This window comes from Ipomoea triloba, chromosome 9 (assembly GCF_003576645.1).
Source record: "Ipomoea triloba cultivar NCNSP0323 chromosome 9, ASM357664v1".
In the NCBI taxonomy this organism is placed as follows: domain Eukaryota; kingdom Viridiplantae; phylum Streptophyta; class Magnoliopsida; order Solanales; family Convolvulaceae; genus Ipomoea; species Ipomoea triloba.
Window position 1 is genome coordinate 360076 of NC_044924.1, and position 25735 is coordinate 385810.

Here is a 25735-nt window from a genome sequence, read left to right on the forward strand (position 1 = left end):
AGAGGAATCTGGGGCCTATCTATCTATCTGTTACCATGGAGAGTCTTTATCTTTTCCAAACCAATCCCAACTAAACTCCACGTCCTAAAGTCTTCTTTCCCTCCGACGCTATCGCTCCCTCACCTCAACTTCGCCGCCGCTCGTGGCCGCTCCGGTAGCTGCCTACGCTCCTCTTCTGCTTCACAGACGACAACTTGGAAATTTGTTGATCATCATTCTTCTCAACCCGCAGATGGGTGGGTGTCCAAGCCCCATCCCCATTTTTTCACACAGCTTATCCAAATTATATCCAACCGACCAAAGGTACTACTTTTGGGGCATATATGTTAATTAATTCAACATTGTTCTGATCTGATCTGTTATTGAAATATATTTAATTCGCTGTTTGCGAATTTGAGGTCTTTTATTTGTTTAGTTTAGTTCATGAAAAATACATACAGATAAAACATGTATAGTTGCAGCGCAGCTTATCTGAATTATTATTCACCAAAGGGCTGGCATAGTGGCATCACCATGATTTTTAATCAGTTGAATATATATACATTATGCTTTTGTGTTGTAGTAACTTTAATTTTTCTGAAACTATAGTTTTTATTTATTTTATTTTGTGGCGGGGCTAATTGTATTTCAGGTGATAACAGTAACCCCAAGTGCAATAGTGCTTCTTTCGGCCTTTTGCTTGTTTTTCATCCATCCACTAAGTGCTTTTGCTAGCAGCTTTCAAACTGCAGCCAAGTCTGGAGGAGGGGGTCTTCTTGTTCATGCTGAAATACTAAACAGTGCATGGACCGGCTTCTTAGCTGGCTGCCTACACACATTGTCAGGTCCTGATCACCTTGCAGCTCTGGCTCCGCTATCCATAGGACGAACACGGATGGAAAGTGCAGCCGTAGGAGCTCTCTGGGGTTGTGGCCACGATGCAGGGCAGTTACTCTTTGGCCTCTTGTTTCTACTCTTAAAAGACAGGCTCAGCCTCCACATTGGACTTCTCGAAACCTGGGGTACAAGAGTTGTCGGTTTTACTCTTCTTGTGATTGGAGCAATGGGGATAAGGGAAGCATATGAAAATGAAAATGGGGAGTTTGATGTTAGCTTACAAGGAGGCTTTGAGACTGCAGCGGCGGCCATTGGGAAGAAGAACAAGGTTGGGTTCGCAACGTTTGCCACTGGGATCGTTCACGGTCTGCAACCCGATGCACTGATGATGGTGGTGCCGGCTCTTGCCTTGCCTTCACGCTTCGCCGGCGCCGCATTCTTGTTTATGTTCTTGGCCGGAACTGTTATAGCAATGGGAAGCTATACTGCGTTCTTAGCTTCATGTAGTCAGGCCCTCAAGGATAGAGTCCCTCGAATAACCGAGAAGCTTACTTGGGCGTCCTCGCTAGTAGCAATTGCTCTGGGGTTTGCTATTCTAGCCGGTCCATATTTTGGTTTCAGTTTGTATTAATTAATTAATTTCAATTACCCACTATAATTTGGTTGTCTTCCATGAAGATTATATCATCTTTTTTGAATTTGACAATTTTGCATTTCTTAATTTCACATTTGAATATCTGTACAAGGATCAAGATTTGGCGTGCAACTCAATAAAGCTCACTGCTAGTAGAGTGAGCTTTATTGAGTTGCGGGTATAGAATAAGTTTAAAAATGCCCAATATTTCAATTGTTATACAACGGACCAGTGGTATAAAATATGTTAATTATAGACACACTTAATTTAAAAATTATTTTCAAATTAGAATCCATAGTATAAGATAGAACATGATTCATGGTATAATTTGTCCCAATATTCATACAAGACCAACCATTGTTAAGTAAGTGGTGGCCCAGGCCTCCATCACCAGGACCCAGTATCGGATCCGGGCCTTCCTGGGCCAACTAAGGCCTGTACATTGGAGGATAAGGACCAACCTGTTAAAGGGTAGTCATAGACTCATAGTCTAAGTTTGAGAAATTCAAAGCCTTGTTACTTTGTTAGCAATCGTTATACCTGCACCACGGTGCACGTAGCAATGTACACCACGTACGTAAAACGACGTCGTTTTGGTGTTAGTGGATGCAAATAACTCCAGGGAATTCATTATCTAGAATACACAGAATGTTTGCCTAGAATACACAGAATATTAACACACAATACACAGAACTCATATATCCTCCTAACATTCGAATGCACAAACACATCACAACTTGTGTTAATAACATAAATACACAGAATATTGACACAAAATACACAAAGCTCATCCTCCTAAACATTCGAATGCACAAACACATCACAACATGTGTTACTAACATGAATACACATAACGGTTGCCTAGAATACACAGAATGGTTGCCTAAAATACACATAATGATTGCCTGGAATACACAGAGTATTAACATAAATACAAAGACCGGCGAAACAAGAAACGTGATTTCTAAAAAGACGGACGATTAGTTTACAATGCTCAAAACGACGTCGTTTAGGTACGTTGTGCACATTGCTATGTGCACCGTGGTGCATGGTATAATTTGCCCTTTGTTAGTCTGCTCAAGGCTAATCTTCAAACTAAAGTCGCGCAAATTTTATTGTGGATTGCGGTCCACAATCTAAACGACGTCGTTTTGATTAATAAAAATAGATGGTTGAAACGGTCTATATTCCGCGCCATTCACTTTGAGTTTATATACACTGTAGTTACATTTCAACACAACTGTAGTTTCTTTTCAATATAACTGTAGTTTCATTCAATATTATAAATTCAAATATGTAAACCTGTTATTCAGTTTCCTTTCAACACAACTACAATATCATTTCGATATGACAACAGTTTCATTAGACAATATACACCAAAAAATGTGAAACTGTTATTCAGTATCAGTTTATATATACTGCAGTTACATTTCAACACAACTACAATTACATTTCGATATAACTATACTTTCATTTGATAATATAAAAACACAAATATAAAACTATTATTCAGTATTAGTTTATATACATTGCAGTTATATTTCAACATAACTACAGTTACAGTTCGATATAACTACGGTTTCATTCGATAATATTAAAACAAATGTGAGGCAGTATCTTTTGAGATGAACTGTAGTATCAGTTACGGAGTTCCGTTACGACTAACGGACGCTGTTTCTGCCACTTACTAAAACGGCATCGTTTTGTGATTGTGGACCATGGTCCACCGTATAACGACTGCTAAAGTCATCAATAATTATTCCGTGTACATTTATCAATCAATATCTAAAAATAAACATTTATAAAAAATTTGCAATATAATGTAAATTATAGTTGTTGATTTTACGATTACAAGATAGTTGGTCGGTAGGTCAACACTAATAAAAAAATACAAAAATAATGCGAAAGGGATATTATTGCTAGAAAGCAAAAATCAATCGCTTTACAATGTGCCTCTCGAAGGATATTTTTACATAGACAGCTGGCCTTAAGAAAAAAAAGGAGATGATTTACAAATTTAGCGTAGGAAACTTCGCTAATTCAAGCTTAGATTTTCTTCCTAAAACGCAATATATCTTTTCTAAAACGTAAAACGAAAAACCGTTGCGAATTTGGTAATAGATCTTCTAAATATCTTTTTGACGCTCCTTTAAATCTCTTTGTTTGTCGGCAACCATATGGTCTGCGCCACTGGTTGGTCAATTGGCCGAGTAGTTGTTATACAGTGGATCATGGTCCACAGAACGCTATGTGGACCATGTCCATTACGATTGTCAAATGAAATTGTAACGGAAAACTGTGGCGAATTTGGTAATGGATTGTCTAAATATCTTTTTGACACCCCTTTAAATCTCTTCTTGTCGGCAACCATGTGGTCTGTTACTGGTTGGTCAATTAGCCGGGCAGTTGTTATATAGTGGACTATGGTCCACACAACGTTATGTAGATCATGTCCGTTACGATTGTTAAATGAAACTATAGTATGAAACAAGATATCCATGTGCACAACTCACAATAATATGCAATAATATTATAAATATAAAAGTTGAAGTGCAATATAGTCGACAAAATGTCGAAAAGATGTATGTCAGCTTATGTTATTTATAATAGGTTGTTTTAAATCGAAAAAACTTATAATTCGCTTTCATTGAAAATCAAAGATGAAATTTTATGTTTATTAAGTTATCAATGTGATGAATTCCGCCTAGAAAAAGTGATGCCTGAGTTTGTAGTTGGGAGTAGGGCAAACATCATAGGATAGGGGTCTAAGCCGGCCATTTGTTGTGAATTGTGATTACGATGACATGACTATATATGTATATGTATATATACCCAACAGTGACAACACAGATGAGTGGCAGTGGGAGCACTTTCCCCCTAATCTTACGTCATCATCATAAAAAATCTGAAAAAGCAAACCATGCAAAGAAGAAAGTATCCCAGATTCCCGTGCCCCTCTCTCATCTGCACCTTTAACCTCTACTTTATTATTATTATTATTATTATTTTTAATTACTTTGTTTGTACGTTTATTTTACATTTTTAAAGAAAAATAACAATAATAAAATGAAGATGAAGAATCATGCCATTTGATTTCTTAGTTGTACAAGTCAAAACGTTACGTCGAGACTCTGTGCTGCAGTCACGGGAGAAAGGACATTATGTCCCATTTGAATTGGGGATTAGAATCCACTTCACTCAATTTTTTATCATTTGTTTAAACCTCCTTACTTGTTTCTCACACAAAAATCCTATTCTGAATCACCCAAATTTCTTGTACTTGGGGTTTCACACCTACGACTACAACATTAGGTGTGAAACTGACATTGTATGTATGTATGTACGTATATGCTATGCTGACATGCATTTCTATCAATTCAACCTTTTCCTTCACGGTTCAAAACACTGGGGACTGGGGAGGTACGGAGTACTAAATATATTATATGTGATGCAAGCGATCATACGAATAATCAAATCAAGAAGAATATAATGAATTTCCCTACCAAGTAAAAAGGGAAACAAACACTACAGTGCTCCCTCATCATATCCCCATATAAAGCAAATGAAAAAGATAGATCAGAAGAGACGTTCACGTTGGTTGGGATTTAATTAAAGGCCTAAAAACAATTGATAAATTAAAATTTCCATTAGAATCATCCATCTTATCTCATTTCATCTGTAATTAAAATTAACAAAGTTTTGTGCTGTAGCTAGCAACAGCAGCATAGATATATATGTTCTGATCTAATAATTAATTTAATCAATAATCGATCAGTCATTCATTCATTCTACATCATGATAGTAAGGCTGGGATAAAGGATGTCTTGGGCAATCGACAGATGGGGCATGAATGAAGGAAGGCCTCACAAGATTTGCATGAAGAGAGGTGTTTGCAAGGCAGAAACACGACGCTGGAACACCGAACATTACAGCTTTTGCACACCATCTTTCTCAGACCTTGCTCCCCCTCGTGGTTTCCTTGATCAAGGAAGAACAGTACTTGATCATCTTCATCGTTGCACGACTCTGCGTCCTCCGCCCACGTGCTCTCTCTCACCCCTTCCAACGTCTTGCTCAGAGACGCCACCATTGCTTCCTTCTCCTTCACCACCTGCTCCCACGACTGCTTCTCACTCTCCAGCCTCTTCACCAAGCTTTCAAGCTCAGCCCTCTTGTTCATCGCCACCCTCATCTCTCCCTCCTTGTATTTCAGTAAAAATTGGGTTTTTGCTTCGTAGCTCCTCAGGATCAAACCCAGTTGTTCCATCCTCTGTTCTTGAACACCAAATCTCAACCTTTCGTTCTGTTTCACAACGTAACCATACAAATTAAATATATAATAATTCAAATTCATTCCCCGCCCCAATAAATAATAAAATAGATTTTTTTTTTACCTGGAGACAGATAAAGCGATCCAAATCCAGTTTCTGTTTCTCAAACTGGGCAGCAAGATTGAGGGGAAAATCCGGCATGACTTGTTGGGGATGCATTGGAGCCATCATAACATTCCCAAAATTCTGATTGACAAAATGAACCTGTTGTTGCGGCGGAGGAGGAGGACTGAAAGCATCAAGTCCGGCAGCAAATGCAGCAGCATTGTCAGACGACAGAAACACCGGATTCTCCGAACACCACCACTCAGACTGAATAGCCATGACGAAGAGAGAATGAAAGGAAAAGAAAATGAAGAGGTGGAAAAAACCTGAAAGAGGTTGGTGAGTTTATATACGAAGAGAGGAGGGGAAGAAGATAAATGCTTGGGGCCCGGTGTGGTTAAAAAGGTGGGTAGAGGCGTATGATTTTAAGGAGAATAGTGAATAGGGAAAATAATTAAGAGAGAATGAGAAATTGAAATTATTAAAAGTGGTAACTGATAATAGAGTATGGAAGGTGGTAAGTATTGCAGAATCCAACCCATGCAGATTTTGTGAGTAAACAAAAAACAATGGATGATAAGGTGGGTGGGTGTTTGAGTTGAAGCGGAAGCGGGGAAACAAACAATTCTATTATATTCCGGCTTCTCCAAAGTAACTGCTACACAAGAAAAGGTCGACCGCTTCCCTTTTTCTCCGTTTCTAGATGAATAAATGTGTGGGAGTCATACCAAGGCCAAACAATAGGATTCTATTCTATTTCTTCCTCCATATTATTCAACTCCCTTTTACGCTTCTACCGCTCATCTTTTTTTTTTTTTTTTTACTCCTTACCTTTCAATTAATTATCACCCAATATATATATTTTTTCTTATGCTTGCCCCACCAAATCTCTTACTATTTTTTTAAAGTATTTTTTGCACAACATACCATAAATAAATTAATATATCATATAAATACATAAATAATAAACTATATATACTTCGTATTATTTACGAACTCAAACAATTGCCAACATAGAAATTTACATTTCTATTCAATATAAACAGCAACAGAGTATATAATATTAAGAAATATTTATAAAATTTCATAATTAAGAAAAAAAAAGCCTTAGTTGTCATATATGCTCGTAAAGTTGTTAAATTTTACTAAATATCCTCATCACAAATCTTTGAATTTAATTCATCATTATCCACTCAGGACTATAAAAGAGATCTGATTGCATGAAATCATTATTACTCGCGTGCGTTCCACGTGCGTTGCATAGAATGAATTTGTGCAATTATACTATTATACCTTATAAAAATATATAAATAAAACGTGATAGTTGTCACATTTATCAAGTTATTATTTAACATAACAATTATTAGTTCCCTTGTCTCATTTTATCTGTCATACTTAGTATTCATTCGTCAAACCAACTCTTTCTTCCTTGCGTATTTTTTTAAGTATTTTTTACTCATTTTAAATTTTTTTTTTTGTGTTTAATAGTACTGTCAGTGTAGTTTTTTAATATATAAATTTTGTATACTAATATTAAAATTAATATTATGAAAAATTAGATTAAAAATAATTTCAGTCAAGCCTCATTAACCGAACCAAACACATAGGACGGAGGGAGTGGATTTTATATAGTAATAGCTTGAAAATTAGTTTGGGTGGAAGTTGTAAAAGTAGGATTTTATTTTTATTAATAGTATAGATTATATTATAATAATAAAAGTGTAAACTTAATAATCATGAACCATAATATAAAAAATAGATTAGAAAAGCATTTATTGCTGCGCACACCAAAAGTGTAGGTCTGTACACCTTAATTCTTTGACTCACAAACAAATCACTGAAAAGGGAACATAGATTTTTAAAATTTTCATTGGTAATATAATTATTGGAATGTTGAAATTAATCGCATTTCGAATTTTCCATGCTGGCGATGACCATGAAAATAAAATTATTTATAGTTTACTTTGATTCCTCGTTTCTCTCAAATTACACCTTGTAGTGTGTACACATTTAGGTGCATTCTCCGATACTCTCTTCTATTAATAATTATATAATATAATGACTCCAACTAAGCAATTACTCCTAATATTTACTCCCTACCTAATTCTAGTATTATAAGTAAACCACATAGTCAAAAAAACAATCTCAAATCAGTTTTTTTAATCCGATTGTTATCCTATAAATGTTGTGATAAAATTAATTTTAGTTTTTGTAATTAAATTTGTTAATTCTAATGATATTTTATATATTTATTATTTTATTAAAAAATCCATTTAAATTTTACTTAATTAGTTTTTTAAAAGAGATAACTTGACTATATATCTCGAGTTTCAAGTTTATTTAATTTGGGGTAATATATAATTAGTACATAAATAAGTCACAATGAATTTTTTAAATTAGTCAAATAATAGTATAATTCAAAATTCCATATGGCTAGCAAATATTATTAACTTGTCAACAGTTCGCCTCCACTGAGACTCAAACTCACTCCCTTCCACATGGGCGTGCATGTCAGGTGTGGCTAAACCACAATGTCTTTGACAAAAGCTATAACAATACAATTGGTGGAATTTGGATCCGGTTACAATGTAAAACCTTATTATTTACATTGAAGTCATCCCAGAATGCAAAATTACATCAATAACCAAGTCAAAAGTTCCAAGATAACGCATGGACTATTGTATTGTGACGACAGATCCACGTGTGAGTATTATTTGTATTTAATATTGCTTTTGATACGCAACATAGTAAATTTCATCTTCCGGGTCTTCCGCAGTTGTTAATACATTTAATATTGTTTCTCATTTTCAAACTCAATAAATTTGGTCTTCCAGGTTTTAAGCTACTGTTAGGGCTAAATCTGTCAATTTGTTGCATTTGACATTTCCGGGTCTTCAGCGATAGTTAATGCATTTAATATTGATTCCGATTCACATAATCAATAAATTTGGCTTATAAAAACTTATTATTTACATTCAATAATCCAGTCAAAAGCTCCCAAGGTAACGCATTGACTATTCTGTTGTGACGACAGATCCACGTGTGGGCATTATTTACATTTAATATTGCTTTTGATATGCATGCTCAATAAATTTTGTCTTCCGGGTCTTCAGCGATTATTAATGCATTTAATATTGCTTCTGATTTGCATGCTCAATAAATTTGGTCTTCCGGATTTTCAGCTACAATTTAGGCTAGATCTGTCAATTCGTTGCATTGGACCTTTTCGGGTCTTCAGCGATTGTTAATGCATTTAATATTGCTTTTGATTCACATACTCAATAAATTTGGTCTTTCGAGTTTTTAGGTACAATTTGGGCTAGATTTGTTATTTTGTTGCATTGGATCTCTCATAAAATGTGAAATTATATCAATAATCCAAGATAACACAATGCCTATTGAGCTATAATTTAGGCTATATATGTCACTTGTCAAATTGAACTTACAAGAATTGTTATTTACACTACCCTCTCTCAAAATGCAAGGTTACACTTACATAAATCATTTAGCAATTAACTATAGTATAGCATCTTGCATGTTATGTGTGAGCATTAATGTCATATAGTATTATTTTTTATGCACATGCTCACAAATTTTGGGCTTTTCGTGTTTGAAATTGTTATTTGGGCTAGATTTATCAATATTGCATATGATTTGCATTATTATTTGTACTAAATTTGTCAATATTGTTAGATTTGACATGTAAAAGCTTACTATTTAAATTAGAGCTCCCATAGAATGAGAGATTACATCAACCATAGAGCTTCAAGATAATGCTTTGCCTGTTGTAAGTTGTGAATTTACACTTCTGAATCTTAAATTGTTGTTTAAGCTACATTTGTTAATATTGTTAAATTGACGTTTAAAGACTTGTTATTTGCATTCCAACTCTCTCAAATTGTGAGATTACATTAATCAACAAGCCAAGAGTTCCAAGATAACGAATTGCTTGTTCTATTATTATGACGATAGATTCAGATGTGAGCACTAAATTATTAATGATGTTTAATATTGCACTTGATGTGCACGCAACATGCTCACAAAATTTAGGTTTCCAGATCTTGAGTTGTTATTGGGCTAAATTAATCAATTTTTTTTTCTCACACACACACACACACACGATAGATTCAGATGTGAGCACTAAATCATTAATGATGTATAATATTGCACTTGATGTGCACGCAACATGCTCACAAAATTTAGGTTTCCAGACACACAGAAAATAAAAAATGAGGAAGATGAAATTTACTTCTTCCATATGGTTATCATCTTCTTGGTGCAACTCCATGAAATTTATTTATATATATATACTCCGTAATAAAAGACAAATAATTCACTAAACGAAAATCTCATCAATTGGGAAAGAATACACATTTTTCCAAGTCAATAACAAGAAACATATTACTACATTGTAACAGAGTCAGTAGTACTAAAAAAAAAACAAGAAACAGAATCCATAAAAGAATCGCCATTACATAAGATTTAAGAGTAAATGGCCGAAAAACAGTTTCATCCACTCCACCATGCTTGCTAGCTCCAACAATCCAGGCTTCTCTGGAAGGAGTGACATCCATTGACTGATCTACGGATGGATTCAAAATGGGAGAGGAAGGCCACACTTGCCTCTGCTCTAATTCTTCAACTACTTTCTGCTGCTTGTGCCACCACTGAGATCACAGAAAATAATATCAGTAATGCATAATGGGTAGGTAGTTCTAAGTTTTTAAAATAATTCACAGCTCAATTCAATTAAGCCTTAATCCCAATCTAGTTGGATTAGCCAGCAATCCAATCTTTCGTCGTGTCAATATGAAACTGATTCAGCATAATGGTCAGGAAGTTGAGTATCCCTTCTAATAGTTTTAACAAACATCATATCAATTCAGATAAACACTCATTTACCCTTAACATAGCAAAGTCATCAAAAAACTCAGCATGCATAAAATAACCTTTTTCCCTATTTCAGTCTAAGGTCTATTTTGCTTTCTTCCTTTCTCTAGCCCCTTCTTAGAGGATAAGGGAAGGGTTAACCGGTTAAGATTACAGGGGAGGGGAATGCTCCAAGGTATCAAACACATTTTCCAAAAATATACGGAATAAATAATAAAATAACTGTTGAGAACTGATATTAATAGAAGCCCCCAAAAGCAAAAGCTTTTTTGTTAAATGGGAAATTTTTATGCAGACCAAGAAATGTTGTATGCTATAAGGAAAAATAAGCAAAAATACCTTTTTTCTTAGACTTTCCAGTGGCATTACGAGTAGACATATTGCTGCCCACTCCGCACCCAGGAAGCTCCTTCAGACCAGAAGTCTGATTGCCAAAGCATTGCAGACTCTCAAATTCACAATTACTGGTGCCTTGGTTGTTCAATGTTGTGCCCTCTGAGCTTTTACCTTCTGAACCATGGTGGAGGCAATAAACTTGATCGTTACAGTGCATATTGCAGGGGTTCATAATATATGCTCCTGGCAAGGTAGGGTTAGCAAGATTCGGATATAAATCACCACTCTTCACAGGCTTTTGGTATGGAAATGATCCAATTTCACCTTCAATCCTTCCTCTAATATCCACAAGCAAACACTTTAGCCTGGCAATCTCAGCTTCCAGCACTGCCTGGCCCTGGAGTCTCTTCAGCAGTTGCTGATTAATAGTCCTCAGTCTGACAACTTCATCCTCTAATGAAGCAGCCCTAGCCTTCTTCTTTTCCCGGTACTTGCGGACTGCTTCCCGATTGCCTGAAGGTCGTTTCTTCGCTATCTTGTCTGCAGATTCCGCAGTATCATCACTGGGTGCCTTATCCTCACTTGTTGCAGGTACTATTTTGGTGTGCACATGGTAACAAGTGTGTGTATGAGAGTTATCAGGGCCAGGTGGGTTGCAAGTGTGGGTATGAGTGCAAGCATGGGTATCACTCAGAATATCGTTCCAAAAGCTCCCCATTGAACTACTGTCCGGAAATTCACCAATACACGGAGGACTCGATAACATCTCATGATTAGAAAATTCAAGCTCCCCATCATCCATTAGATTAGAGTAACGAATTCCCTAAAAAGAAAGCAAGAAACTTGTAACCCGAATTCAAATCAAGACCGCTTCCAATTAAGCCAAGCACTATGGAGATTCTATTATCCCATCCAATAAAAAACAGAACTTTCAGCTCCTTGTTTCAGAAAGACAATGAACCCTAGAAAATATAGACTACAAATGCTTAAAAAAAAAGAAGAGTAATTGAAAAAAAAAAAAATCACTCCGCACATCACAGAAACAAGGAAATCCTAGTAAGAACAAGTGCCAAAAATCAGAGCTTTTCGCCGTGCAACGAAGCAATATATACCGAAGAAAGAAAACGCAAATTAAGAAGGTAAATGCTCAAAAGAAAGAAGCGAAGAAGAATGCACTTACAATTGAAAGAATTCGAGATGGAATAGCGCCCTGCGGACCAGCGATCAGCGAGAGAAGAGAATTTGATTTCGGGAACAGAAAGAAAACCTAGAAAATCCTAAAATGGAGTATAGGAATGGTAAAATACTTTGACGGATTGCTAATGGTAGATGTTAACAGATAATAGGCAAATTCGCGGTACTCACTACTCACTGAAGGAGGAAAATGGAATGTCGTACTTGTAGTCGGCCAAAATTTGTGGAGTACTTTTGTATTATATTTGTTAAGATTAAATTGCTACTCCGTATTTTCCTAAATTAATTAAAAAACTATATTCATTTATTAATTACTCAATCTCGTCCAAAGTTTAAAAAATAACTCTCAAAAAGGAATTTATTTTATTACAACGTTAAGTATTAATTACTCATTATATAATATTCATTTAGTACTATTGACTCTATCATAATGTAGTATCTGTTTTTCACCAAAAAAAGCAATATATTATCTATATACACATATTTCTTCAACCTATCTGAAGCACAAAGAATCAATGTCTCTACTAAAGTTTCAACATGTGACCTCACTCCCAAGCATATTCCAATTTCACTGGAATAATTTGAAGTCCACAAAATTTCGTCCTTAGAATCTCTGTAGATGTAATATTGAAGAGTTTTATTATATGTACTCTCAAATTCTACTCTCTTACTTTTACTTATGACGTAACAAACAATGATAGATATTATGTCTCCATGAATATTAGAAGTCATCTAGTATTTTCCTCATACAAATTTCTATGGTTAGAGCGATGGTAGGGCAGACATCTAAAGTTTGTAATGATGTGGACTTACTTGGACGCGGTCAGTGGTCAGCAATGGATAACGCAGCTCCATTTTATTGGTCTTTACATTCAACTGAATGACTGCTTTATGTGCTCATTTTCTGGATATGGACCAACAACTATTTTGATTTTTGAGTAACAAAAATATCAAAATCTTAGATCTAATTATACACAAACTTAATCATGAAGAAACAGTGTTTTGGATATCAATCACTTTTACTTGTGCCATTTTCTTTTGTTTGGTACCTATGCATCTGTCATAAAACATAGTTGAAGCTAAAACTAACAGTAACAGCATAAAGCCACAGGAGCACTAAAATAGTTTATAGGGATAGCGGTACTACATTAAAGATGTCAATGTAAGAGACATAGAAAGTTGCAAACATTACATTGTCTTATACATGTCGCTCGCTTAATAGAGATCATACAGATTTAGGGGACAAACAGATGAGTTGTGCAACATTACTACTTCAAACATATCTGGAAATATCGCAAATATACAACAACCCGGATGGACCGACCTACACAAACCAACAAGCTGATGTTTTCCTAGTATAGTCAGTCAAGACTACAAACCCGTAAATCACTTGCAGCACCTTGGAGGGAGGTGGAAGGAAACGCGGAAATCAGATTAAACCAGTGAAATATATATGCCCATCTTTCCCTTCCTCACCATACATATATCTCTTATCACTTACAAAATACTGCACCCTTTCTGACCCTTTCTCTTCTTTTTCTTCTTTTGCTTTGGTGGCTGAAGAACCACTTTAATAGCCGCATCAAAAACAGCCTTCACATTCTGCATTTTTTGAGAAACATTTTTGCAGAGATTGTCAATGAAGAGGTTTTTTTTCTTTAAACACACACACACACACAGAGGCCACAAAATTATCTTTTGAAAAGAGAAGAAACCTGCTGTGTTTTTGCACTACATTCAATGTAAGCAGCAGCGCCAATCAACTTTTTCAGCTCCTCACCCTTCAGAGGAAAGTAAGAAACAAATCTCAGACCTTAACACTTGGGGGGACTAGATACATAAATAGATACTTAGCATATGACCTACTGCACAAACAAGGCATAGATGCTTGTAGCATACCTGAGCCGTGGTAATGGGTATTGCTCCAGGGTGATCTAAGAAAAATTGCTTATCCTCTCGGAGATCTAACACAAGCACAATCATCAGTCACTAAGAGCTCAGCACCAGAATAAAATTTAAAATAAATAAATGAGGTAACTTTCAATAGAAGCAGTATCATAGCAAGAGTAGAATTATCCTTCAATGAATGAATATAAGTCTAACTATCAAAATAGATAGATTGAAATGAATTTCACAAACACAAATGTGGAAGTGTCAAATTTTGGTGGCAATAAGGCAAATAAGAATTGTGAAGAAGAATATTTACTTTATAGGCTTCTACATGTGAAGGCCGGAAATAAATGGTGTAATAGCTAGTCATCCTAACAATGATTGCAAACATGCTGTGCTTTGAGTATGTGCGTATTATTTTAACATTTGAACAGGTAAACACTATATAGTACCGATTTTAAGTTAATGTTTACAAAATACATTGAATGGAATATATGCTTAAAAGCTACAGATCTTTGTTTAGTCCAATAAAAGAGATCTTAGTTAAGCATCTTGCATGGATACTCAAGCAAGCAGTTCTCTGAGCAGTTTCTATAGCAACAGTGTTCATGTGTTTCTGAATTTTATTATATTTCCATAATCAAAGATTGTTTTACAAACACAAATTACTTTGTTCAGAAGAATGGATATTTCATTAATCTAGCGGAAATATTTATAGTTGATATTAGCCTATCAGCTAAGGCATCAAGAATGGTTGTTAAAATAGCACTAACAAGAGAAAAGCGAAATAGGATAAACTAACCTAGCTTTGTTCCAACAAGAATAATTGGCACTCCTGGTGCGTAATGCCTCAATTCAGGAATCCACTGAAGTTCAAAAAGAAGGAAGAAAAACATGTTATTGTACATTAACCCAATAGCTACATCCATACATCTCAGTTATTGTATTTTTCCTGATGTCATCTTTGTTTTATTTATTTATTTTTTCCCAAATAAAATCATTAAACTATCTTTGATTCAAGAAGGAAATAACTAAGTGGTCAATTAATTGATATAACAGCTTTTTACAGTTATGTGCCTCGTGTGTGGGCACTGGGCAGCAGAAGCAATGACAACAGATTGGTGACTAACACACCTTTTTGGATACATTTTCATAGCTGGCCTTGCTAATGAGCGAAAATGCCAGAATAAAGACATCTGCTCCACGATAGCTCAAAGGTCTCAATCTATTGTAATCCTCTTGTCCTGTTCAGTTGTGAATGTTAAACCCACATTATAAAGTAATGCAAATAAGATGCAAGTTAACATCAAGGTGGAACCACCGAACCACTAACCTGCAGTATCCCACAGCCCTAGATTAACAGTACTCCCATCCACAACCACATTGGCACTGAAGTTGTCAAAAACGGTTGGGACATAATCCTGTTCATGACACGGAAGAAAGATTTAAGACAAGAAAAGTATTGTTGAAAGATGTAGACTATGACCCTAAACCCAATGTACAGTCTTAACTTTCATATGGGATGTTTAAGGACCGATAATTAAGAGTTAAATTTTGATGCCTAGTCATCATCGAAAAAGTTGACTAGATTCATGGTATGTGAAGCATCACTATATTTTAATATTTAGTTAAATAAATTTTAAAACAAAGCGTATAGACTAAAATCTTTAATTTAAAAGAAGACAACAAAATAAAAACGCAATACACATTGTAAAGGATGATTATCTTGGAGTTCTTTTGAGTTCCCTAGTTCAAATTTTGCATCCCCACCCCCAATTTTATTTTTATTATTATTACTTTTCAAGTTTCCTCTGGCTAAACTACAAAGGTGTGCCTCCATCTTTATTGAATGCCAATGCTTACAAATCTTCTGTGAAAAATAGCATCTCAATTGTTGCTTTTGTGAGTCATAGGCAAGAAAAAAATTATAAGGAGCATTTATTTTTTGGGCTAATTGCTTATAGCCAGGATGCTGAATCAGGTAATTAGTAGGATATGTAAATCCAACTCACCAATGACATGTGATATTAAAATGTTGCATCAACGTCCTCTAACAATAATTTATATTGAAATCATTTTCCAAATACTAAACTGACAAAAACAAAACTTGTGGTCCTTAAATGTCCCAGGGACCAAAGTTCAGGTCCTTTAATAAGACACAAAATATAGTGAAGAAAAGAAATTAAATTTAAGTAGTCCTGGAAGCATATGATGCCTTATACAGTCATGTTTCTAGTCTAGTTATAAAGGGAGAAGAATTCATCGACACTGATTTTCCACAACCTCAATCCCTACCAAAAGCAGGCACCTTTAGTAGAAACCCTCCATTTGCTTATTCTAATTCATGAAATGAAACATAAAGATCTGTGATGATAATCCATTATACACCATCACGATCATCTTAAGCTCCAAGAGAAGCGCGGTTGTCATGGCAAAGAGAGGATTGGTCTGTATACATTCATTTCTCAGGAGACTGTACACTACAAGAAACATATGGAGCAGCACAATCAATTACCAGCACTGACATTAAAACTCTAGCTAAGGCAGAGGACTCCGAGCTTGTGTGGTTATTCTAATCAAACACTCAATTGAAATCTCATGTTTTTTTTTCCTATCACAATCTTCCGCTGTTTGCCCAAAATCAAGAACAGGCGATTGAAGATAATCCTTTACTTCTGCTCTTTTGATAGGAGAGGACTAGATTGACCTAAGTCAAGTAAAATCGAGCTGCTTCGTAGATTATTTCAAAAAAAAAAAAAAAAAAAAAAGCCTAGGAAGACGGAACCCTTGTACGTAAACAAAAGGGATAAATAACTAATCGGAATTTTAACCCAAAATGTCCCCTCCTTTCATTTTTCTCAAATTCAAGCAAAGATATCATCTGTGAGCTCATTATCCAGAAATATCCGGGCAACATTAAAGGAAACTTACAGTGGGGAAAGTGTTGCTGGTGTAGGAGATGAGGAGGCAAGTTTTACCGACAGCTCCGTCGCCGACGGTGACGCACTTTATGAACCGAGAGGCGCTCATTCTGGCAGAGCCAAAGACTCCAACTTCTCAGGCAGCCCCTCCACTTGGCTTGTTTCTTCTTCTTCTTCTTCTTCTTCTACTGCTTTCTGGAGACCAGCTTCTTCTCTCTACCCCTTTCTCTCTCTATACCAACTCTAACACCCTGGCGATTGTTAATAGAAGAGGAGTACGAGTGCTAGTATTTAACTAGCAGACAGAGAAACTAAACAGGTAAAGGAAATACGTAAAGTATTTAAATTTGTGAAATAAAACACACAAAAATGGAGCATTATTAAACCCTAATTGCATATGATAATCACACAACACCTAACTCAACAGCCACATTCATTGTCACACACTCAGAGAGAGAGAGAGAGAGAGAGAGAGTCAGAGACGCACCTTTATGGAGAGGATGATGAGTTTGAGAATTGAGAGTATAATTGGTACGGAGTAAATAAAAATGAGTAGTAAAATTGGTAAAAAGCTGAGTCAAGAAGGCGTGAGTGGCGAGCCAGCTTCGAGCCAGCTCAACTACTTGGAGATGCCACTATTATCCGCCTATCATCGCCCACCACGTGCCTTGCTTCTATACACTTTCCAGTAAATTTTTTTCCCGGAATTTTTTTATGAGGAGAAAAACCGCATTCATTACTCAAATGAAATTTTAATTATTTTGTACTTCTGTCTCTGCATCTCTGGATATCTTTGGTCAAATATATCCAAATTAGTCCAAATAAATTATTACATTTTGCCAAATAATTTAATTTAATTTAAAAGTATTACACCACTATAAGTAGTGATATACGAGAATCAACTTAGTTCTTAAAATTCGAGTCTATAATAAGGATTTGTTAAATGACGTTGTAAAAATATCATGTCACACCTTGTTAATGATCACGTATAAATAATAGATATGTGCACCTCAATAGACCAGTTACCTATTAATAATGGTAGATATAGTCTAGTACAAATAAATTATAAGTATACCAATAATATCGTAAGGGCATTTTCAACTATGTTATAGTAACTTTATTATAACAAAATTCGATTGTGACTAATATAATCATTTTTCATTATTTTTCTTTTATGAGCGAATTAGATATCATCACAAGAATTTCAACCCCTAGTTTCACTTATATAGTCAAGTATCAAATTTAATAAAATAAATTAATACTACGTTCGTGGTATAATGCACCCAATACAACCATTATTAATATTACTCGGTATTATTTATATTAGAGATAAATTTGAATTGATAAATACCATGTATTTGAAAGAGATGTATGGCATCTCCATCTCCAACGACTAGAGAAAAATAATATATTTACATATTAAATTAAGAATGTGTTGACCTTCATTGTTTCTATATGCTATATATACCATTCAATTCAACTAACGCCATTTCGGGTAGATCAACTGTAATGATTTTTTATTTTTCAATTTTAATATAATACATGTTTAAATTTAATTAAACTGAAATAGATGGTTCCACCGCAGCAGACACCCCACACATTATAAAAATTACACTTTTGTTTAATTTTCAAATAATGATTTATCTTTCTTGTGTGATTTGCAGACGGTTATACAGGGGCATGGTTTATTTAGTCCACACCCTCGGATTAGTACATTACAACAATGACAATGATCTAATTATGGGGGAGTTTGATCATTTTCACAGTCAGTCATGCATGCAGTCTGATTGAACGTAGGTAATCACATCATTAAAATAATAATTGTTTAATTAATTTAAATTTCAAAACAACACCTAAGTAGTAAGTAGCTAGGAAGGCAGCAGTTTGTTTTTAATTTAAATATTTTTACAAAATTTCCCAAAATCGTTAAGTCATTTGTGGCGAGCCCACATGATGAAGAAGATTACAATATGATATGGTATATGTGATAATGATTGGAAATCAAATTTAATATACCTTAATGGTAAAGCAAAGAAAGACTAAAATCGCAATCATAAAAAGTAAGGCTTAATGGCTCATCATATGTATCGTCTATATAAATATGAATACTATGTTTTTTTTCTGATGACTCTTAGCTTTTAAGAATTGAAATTGTAACAGTACACTTAAATATATTTTTGTTATTATTACTGTCTATCATAATCGTAATAAAAAAAATAATCCATTTTTTATAGCTATCTGTGCGTCCAATATATATATATATATATATATATATATATATATATATATATATATATATATATATATATATATATATATGTTCAGAATCAAATGAAAATCATGTTTTAGATGAGAACTTGTGAACCTACATGAATGCACACAATTTACTACGAGAACACACACAATCTACTCTAAGGGTAGATTGTGTGCATTGTGCACTTGGAGTATTATATTGTATGCACTTATGTAGTTGTTCGCAATTCTCACCTTAGTATTGGTTCTCATTTTAACATAAGTTTGTTTGTGTATATATGATTCTGCCATAACACGATGACAATTTTTTATAGTAAAATTTGCTTTAGTGAATTGAAAAAGAGGGAATAACAAAAATTTGTGTGATGGGATGCATAAGTGTTCAATAGAAAAAGAAATAATAAGTTTATATGCATGCATATATTACTTTGTGGATTTAGACATGATTAAGGTTTGTTGCACTTTATTTTTGTGGGACAAGAAAATAATGGCCCAAAACATTAACGTTATAACGAAGCATCCAATGGAAAAGGAGAAGATATAATACAGAGTGTATATTGGGTTTATCGAGGCAAACCCCACTCCTCTTCCGAGTATGTGAGTAAACCCTCGCCCTGTGATCCTAGCCGGCAAAGGACCACAAGGAGGTTAACCAGCCTAGGTTGCCCATAGCTGACCGGCTCAAACCCGGGTGGCAGACGGTTTCGAACTCAGGACCTCACGGCCGCGAGCGTCTTGGTCTTGCCACTCAGGCTGCCCTTATGGGCTATACAGAGTGTATATATATACAATTCAAGTTAGTAGTTGCTTTCATGATTGTTTTAAGGACTACCACCTAATTAAGCTAACACTTGCGCGGATTCATATACATATATATGTGTGTGTCTTTTGTAGTATATGTTTGTTTGTTACCTAAGCTATCTAGTAAGACAGTGGGCAGTTGTACCATAATGCTACCCTCCTCCTAACTTACTTTGGATTCCCAAATCTACGACATCACCCCCCTGCATCCATTAACCAACTCTCCTAAACATGTTTACTTTTACGGTTTTACCCGCACTACAATCTCACTCCATTTAATTATAATTTTCTCCAATAAACAATAATAATATAATAATAAAAAACATGACAAAGTTTAATGTACTTATAACCATTGATATTTTTTACATTCAGTACTATATATTATGTATATATTAACATGATGAGTGTACCAATTCAATTACTATTAAAAGTCATTACCAATAACATATACATTTTAAATTATAATACAATGATTTTGTCTATATATATGTGTGTACCATAAAATTTAATAAAACATAGACCTGATGTCCAATAAAAGAAAAGTGAGAGAGACAATTTTCATAGAAAATTGTGGATAGAATTTGGGTGCACATGGAGAGAATATGCCTACTGTATGTGCATTTATGATCTAGGTAGTCTCATATTTAATTTTCATCATAATATATATAATTTACGTACAGCTAATTAGTAGCTAGTAGCCTCAATCGTTATACCCTGCACCACGGTGCACATAGCAATGTGCACCACGTACGTAAAACGATGTCGTTTCAGTGTGAGTGGATGCGGACGCGAATGACTCAGGGAATTCATTATCTATAATACACATAATCATTATCTATAATACACAGAACGTTTGCCTAGAATACACGGAATGTTTGCCTAGAATACACAGAATATTGACACAAAATACACAGATGTTAATAATATATATAATCATTATATAGAATACACAGAACGTTTGTCTAGAATACACAGAATGTTTGCCCAGAATACACAGAATGTTGACACAAAATACATAGAACTCATCCCCCTAACATTCGAATGCACAAACACATCACAACTTCTGTTAATAACATAAATTCACAGAATATTTACACAAAATGCACAGAACTCATCCTCCTAAACATTCGAATGCACAAACACATCACAACATGTGTTACTAACATGAATACACATAACGGTAGAATACACAGAACGGTTGCCTAGAATACACAGAATGATTGCCGGAATACACATAATATTAACATAAATACAGAGACCGGCCGAAACGGGAAACGTGATTTCCAAAAAAAAACGGACGATTAGTTTACAATGCTCAAAACGACGTCGTTTAAGTACGTGGTGCAAATTGCTATGTGCACTGTGGTACACAGTATAATTTGCCCTAGTAGCCTAGCACTAAGCTAATCAGGCCCAGTTGATTAAAAGATTAAAATATTAATGATAATCTACTCCTAATTAATTAATTAATTAACTAATACTAGCTATTAATAGGCTGTATAACCGTACTCCTATTCCTACAAAGTCTACTCACAGAAATGTTCAACGACACAGCACAGCCACAAAAACAAGAAATGGTGATCCTCAACTTCAGACAGCATACATAGGAGTTTAGTTCTCTTCTATATTTTTATATATATATACAAAGATACTAAATTTATGCTAACACTATTGATTTTGATATTGATATCAAATCAAAACTATAATTGATGTGAAATAAAAGAGAAACAAGGAAGGAATAATAATTATACCATTATATTTAAACCCAGCAAAAAAAAAAGCAGTAAAGCATTGGAATGGGTACAGCAAGTTGCGTTGTTGTGGTAGGGCTGGTATGGATGTTAGTTGCAAGCACGGTGGTGGGTAACCATGGCAAGAAGGTGACGTATGATGCAAGATCTCTAATCATTGGTGGAACCAGAGAAGTCTTCTTCTCAGGCTCCATTCACTATCCTCGTATGCCTCCTGAGGTATATCTATATCTATATCTATCTATATGTGTGTGGCTATATTATTCAAATTATAGATGTTTGCAATTACTGAGATTATTAAATGTTGGCAGATGTGGCCGGACATCTTAAAAAAAGCTAGAGAAGGAGGTTTGAATGTCATCCAGACTTATATCTTCTGGAACCTTCATGAACCTGTTCAAGGCCAAGTATGTATGCGCGTGTGTGTATGTATACCTAGTGTAATATAATAATATATATATGTGTGTGTGGGCGTTTGCAGTTTAACTTCGAAGGCAACAATGACGTGGTGAAATTCATCAAGCTGATTGGGGAGATGGGTATGTACGTGACACTGAGGGTGGGACCCTACCTTGAAGCTGAATGGACCTTGGGGTACGCATACAAATTCTATAGCTGGCTTCCCAGGCCATATATATATATGCATAGTGGTATATTTATTTATGTATTAATAATAATGTTATATATGGTATGGTATGGTGGGAGCAGAGGATTCCCATACTGGTTGAAGGAGGTACCCGACATCTATTTCCGTACGTACAACGAGCCATTTATGGTACGTAAGCTAGCTAGCATTATATATATATATTGAAATAAAAAGGAGATGGAGAAATGAAATATATATATATATGGATGCAGAAACACATGAAGAAGTTCGTGGAGATGACAGTAGATATGATGAAAAAGGAGAAATTATTCGCACCCCAAGGAGGCCCCATAATTCTGGCTCAAATTGAAAACGAGTACAGCAACGTGGCGGGTTCGTATAGAGAAAATGGAATAAAATATATTCACTGGGCTGCAGAAATGGCTGTGGGTCTGTACAACGAAGTTCCATGGATCATGTGCAAGCAAAAGGAAGCTCCCCAGGAAGTGATTAACACCTGCAATGGGCGACACTGCGGCGATACTTTCTCAGGCACTAACGGCCCCAACAAGCCTGTTATGTGGACTGAAAACTGGACGGCTCAATACCGAACTTTCGGAGACCCTCCCTCCCAGAGATCAGCCGAAGATCTTGCCTTTTCCATCACTCGTTTCTTCGCCGCCAAGAACGGCACTTACGTCAACTATTACATGTACTATGGTGGAACCAATTTTGGCAGAACCTCCTCCTCCTTTGTCTCCACTCGCTACTACGATGAAGGGCCGCTTGATGAATTTGGGTTGTATAGGGACCCCAAGTGGAGTCACCTAAGAGATAACCACAGAGCTCTCAAATTGTGCAAGAAGCCTTTGTTCTGGGGTGCCCAAACTATCCAAAAGATCACCACCGATCTGGAGATCATTACTTTCGAGAATCCTGCCCTTAAACTCTGCGCTGCATTCTTGACCAACAACCACACCTTAAACCCAAACACAATTAATTTCAGGGGCACAAAATACTACCTCCCCGAGAAGTCCATCTCCATTCTCCCGGACTGCAAAACCCTGGTTTTCAACACCCAGAACGTGGTTTCACAGCACAATGCCAGGAACTACGTACCTTCAAAGCTTTCCAATAATTTTAAATGGGAGATGTTCCAAGAAAGCATTCCCACTATAGATAATCTGCCCATGAAGAGCCAGCTCCCATTGGAGCTGTACAGCTTGACCAAAGACACCACGGATTATGCGTGGTACAGCACCAGGATCTTTTTTACCGAACACGATCTCCCCACCAAGTCCAACACCCTTCCAGTTGTGTATGTCCACAGTATGGGGCACGCCCTGGTTTTATTTGTGAACGGGGAGTACTTGGGGTCAGCACACGGGGACAACATTAAGAAGGCGTTTGACTTGACTAAGCCAGCGGACTTGAAGCCCGGAAATAATGACATTTCATTCCTGGGCGTCATAACCGGGTATCCCAACAGCGGAGCCTACATGGAGAGGAGGTTTACCGGACCAAAATATGTGCGGGTGCAGGGGTTGTTGGCTGGAACCCTGGATATCACCAGGAACTCGTGGGCCCAGTCTGTTGGGCTTCCAGGGGAGAAGCTCAAATTATACACGGAAGAGGGGTCCCACAAAGTGAAGTGGACAGCAGTGAGTAATGTGAACCCACCACTCACCTGGTACAAAACCTACTTCGATGCTCCGGAAGGGAACAACCCGGTAGCAATCAGAATGTCAAACATGGCAAAGGGTATGATTTGGATAAACGGGAGAAGCATAGGGCGGTATTGGGTTTCATTCTTGTCCCCTCTGGGTCAGCCATCGCAAGGGGAGTATCACATTCCCAGGCCGTTTTTGAAGCCCAAGAAGAATCTGATGGTTGTGTTTGAGGAAACGGGGGGAGACCCCTCCAACATAGAGCTGGTTCTGGTGAACAGAGACACAATCTGCGGTCAGGTATCGGACTACTATTCTGCTAGCGTTAAGTCGTGGGATAGGAAGGGAGAGGAGTTGAAGCAGGTAGTAGATGATGTAAGACCCAGCGTGCAGCTCAAATGCCCAGACGACAAAGTGATGAAGAAAATAGAGTTTGTGAGCTACGGGGAATTTCCGGAAGGGGTTTGCGGGAACTACTTTGCGGGAAACTGCACCTTTCCTAACGCCAATAAAATAGTGGAGAAGGCGTGCTTGGGGAAGAGCCAGTGCAAAGTTCCGGTAGAGAAGAGTTTGTTCGAGGAGGAGGGAATAAAGCATCCCTGCCCCCCCAACGACTACTACACTTTGACTGTGCAAGCTAAATGCGGACACTAGCCACCTACCCAAACATCCATCATATCTCTCCCAAACAAAATATTATGTGTACTCTCAATTTTTCACTCTAATACATGTAGTACAACTCTACTAGGAACGTACAATTAATTTTCACCTCACCTGCATGTCTGCATGCATACACTAGCGCAGCCTGTTATTTATTTTATTATTTTTTTTTTCAGAAAACCTAAGGTGCTTGGATTGTTGAAATAATAAAATAGAGTGGCTTTTAAATTAATTATTTGTTTATTTTTGACATAGATTGTTTGGCAATTCAAGCAAACATATTAGTTAATGTTACAGGCTTACTTGTACAATTTCTCTACTATTATTAGTTAACAAAAAATGAACATTTTTTACACGTTGTGCTAAAAATAAGTAATTATTCAAATAAAACAATTTTAAAATAGTCTTGAATTATACATTTGAAAAATATATATATGTTGTTATTAAATCTTTGACTTGCTTTGTGTTTAAAATATAAAATAAAATTGCATGACCCAACGACAATAGATTTAACCTTTTTTTATTTATCCCATCCTATCCTAGGATTATGCTGATGCATGAGAAGAGTTAAAACATATGAAGTCTTAATAATGTATGTTTTACTAGCTTAGCTGCTTATCTTACTATATGTATTGGTTAACTTAATTTCGCATATTACATATGTAGCTTGTTACTTAGTGAAGTTGGTTCTTCCTAAATCCTAATAGTCACCCTTACCCTACCTCACTCTACACATCAACAGGTGGCTCAGCTCAAAGCACATAGCTGTGATAAATTAAGAAGATAGTCACTTGATGAGTTTCTAATCGAGACTAACCTACTAAATTGAAATTACATTCCAAGTTTTATTTGTAGGTTAACCCTTCTCCCTAACTCCGACTGTGTACGCTTCTCCCGAATACATGTCACCTATTTCTTCACCAATTCAAATAACCAAGATATTATAATTTCTTTCTTGAC

The 25735-nt window shown here is 35.9% G+C and overlaps 5 protein-coding genes across 5 annotated transcripts; 2 read left to right on the top strand and 3 right to left on the bottom strand.

Moving 5' to 3' along the window:
- LOC116028873 lies at positions 1 to 1522 on the top strand (the record flags this gene model as incomplete). The annotated part of the gene is made up of 2 exons (XM_031270715.1): positions 1 to 303; positions 632 to 1522. Coding segments are annotated over 2 exons (1119 nt in total), but the record flags the coding sequence as incomplete, so codon positions are not given.
- A 3721-nt stretch (positions 1523 to 5243) lies between these two features.
- Positions 5244 to 6287, bottom strand: LOC116028923 (probable BOI-related E3 ubiquitin-protein ligase 3). Its single transcript, XM_031270780.1, has 2 exons — positions 5845 to 6287; positions 5244 to 5753 (listed from the first exon to the last, which is right to left on the bottom strand). Exons 1-2 carry the CDS (start codon positions 6103 to 6105, stop codon positions 5244 to 5246), a joined length of 771 nt encoding a protein of 256 aa, XP_031126640.1. The 5' UTR covers positions 6106 to 6287.
- Positions 6288 to 10144: 3857 nt separating this feature from the next.
- LOC116028442 (basic leucine zipper 23-like) lies at positions 10145 to 12435 on the bottom strand. Its single transcript, XM_031270158.1, has 3 exons — positions 12233 to 12435; positions 11056 to 11875; positions 10145 to 10493 (listed from the first exon to the last, which is right to left on the bottom strand). Exons 2-3 carry the CDS (start codon positions 11852 to 11854, stop codon positions 10465 to 10467), a joined length of 828 nt encoding a protein of 275 aa, XP_031126018.1. The 5' UTR covers positions 11855 to 11875; positions 12233 to 12435; the 3' UTR covers positions 10145 to 10464.
- A 924-nt stretch (positions 12436 to 13359) lies between these two features.
- On the bottom strand, positions 13360 to 17515 carry LOC116029971 (rac-like GTP-binding protein ARAC3). Its single transcript, XM_031272032.1, has 7 exons — positions 17068 to 17515; positions 15470 to 15557; positions 15271 to 15380; positions 14939 to 15002; positions 14146 to 14210; positions 13962 to 14027; positions 13360 to 13848 (listed from the first exon to the last, which is right to left on the bottom strand). Exons 1-7 carry the CDS (start codon positions 17164 to 17166, stop codon positions 13744 to 13746), a joined length of 597 nt encoding a protein of 198 aa, XP_031127892.1. The 5' UTR covers positions 17167 to 17515; the 3' UTR covers positions 13360 to 13743.
- A 4366-nt stretch (positions 17516 to 21881) lies between these two features.
- On the top strand, positions 21882 to 25029 carry LOC116030530 (beta-galactosidase 13-like). The gene is made up of 5 exons (XM_031272807.1): positions 21882 to 22081; positions 22174 to 22269; positions 22344 to 22456; positions 22571 to 22637; positions 22721 to 25029. The coding sequence occupies exons 1-5, from the start codon at positions 21908 to 21910 to the stop codon at positions 24767 to 24769; spliced, it is 2499 nt and encodes an 832-aa protein (XP_031128667.1). The 5' UTR covers positions 21882 to 21907; the 3' UTR covers positions 24770 to 25029.
- The last annotated feature ends 706 nt before the right edge of the window (positions 25030 to 25735 follow it).

Excerpts from the sequence above, each read along its gene's own strand:
- LOC116029971 (XM_031272032.1), bottom strand. The coding sequence starts at position 17,166 with ATGAGCGCCTCTCGGTTCATAAAGTGCGTCACCGTCGGCGACGGAGCT. Across the intron at positions 15,558-17,067 it reads CCAGCAACACTTTCCCCACT|GATTATGTCCCAACCGTTTT; the intron begins GTAAGTTTCCTT and ends TGTCATGAACAG. Across the intron at positions 13,849-13,961 it reads GTAGTGCAAAAACACAGCAG|AATGTGAAGGCTGTTTTTGA; the intron begins GTTTCTTCTCTT and ends CAAAAAATGCAG.
- LOC116030530 (XM_031272807.1), top strand. The coding sequence starts at position 21,908 with ATGGGTACAGCAAGTTGCGTTGTTGTGGTAGGGCTGGTATGGATGTTA. Across the intron at positions 22,082-22,173 it reads ATCCTCGTATGCCTCCTGAG|ATGTGGCCGGACATCTTAAA; the intron begins GTATATCTATAT and ends AAATGTTGGCAG. Across the intron at positions 22,638-22,720 it reads CGTACAACGAGCCATTTATG|AAACACATGAAGAAGTTCGT; the intron begins GTACGTAAGCTA and ends ATATGGATGCAG.
- LOC116028923 (XM_031270780.1), bottom strand. The coding sequence starts at position 6,105 with ATGGCTATTCAGTCTGAGTGGTGGTGTTCGGAGAATCCGGTGTTTCTG. Across the intron at positions 5,754-5,844 it reads ATCGCTTTATCTGTCTCCAG|AACGAAAGGTTGAGATTTGG; the intron begins GTAAAAAAAAAA and ends GTTGTGAAACAG.
- LOC116028442 (XM_031270158.1), bottom strand. The coding sequence starts at position 11,854 with ATGGATGATGGGGAGCTTGAATTTTCTAATCATGAGATGTTATCGAGT. Across the intron at positions 10,494-11,055 it reads TGGAAAGTCTAAGAAAAAAG|TGGTGGCACAAGCAGCAGAA; the intron begins GTATTTTTGCTT and ends CTGTGATCTCAG.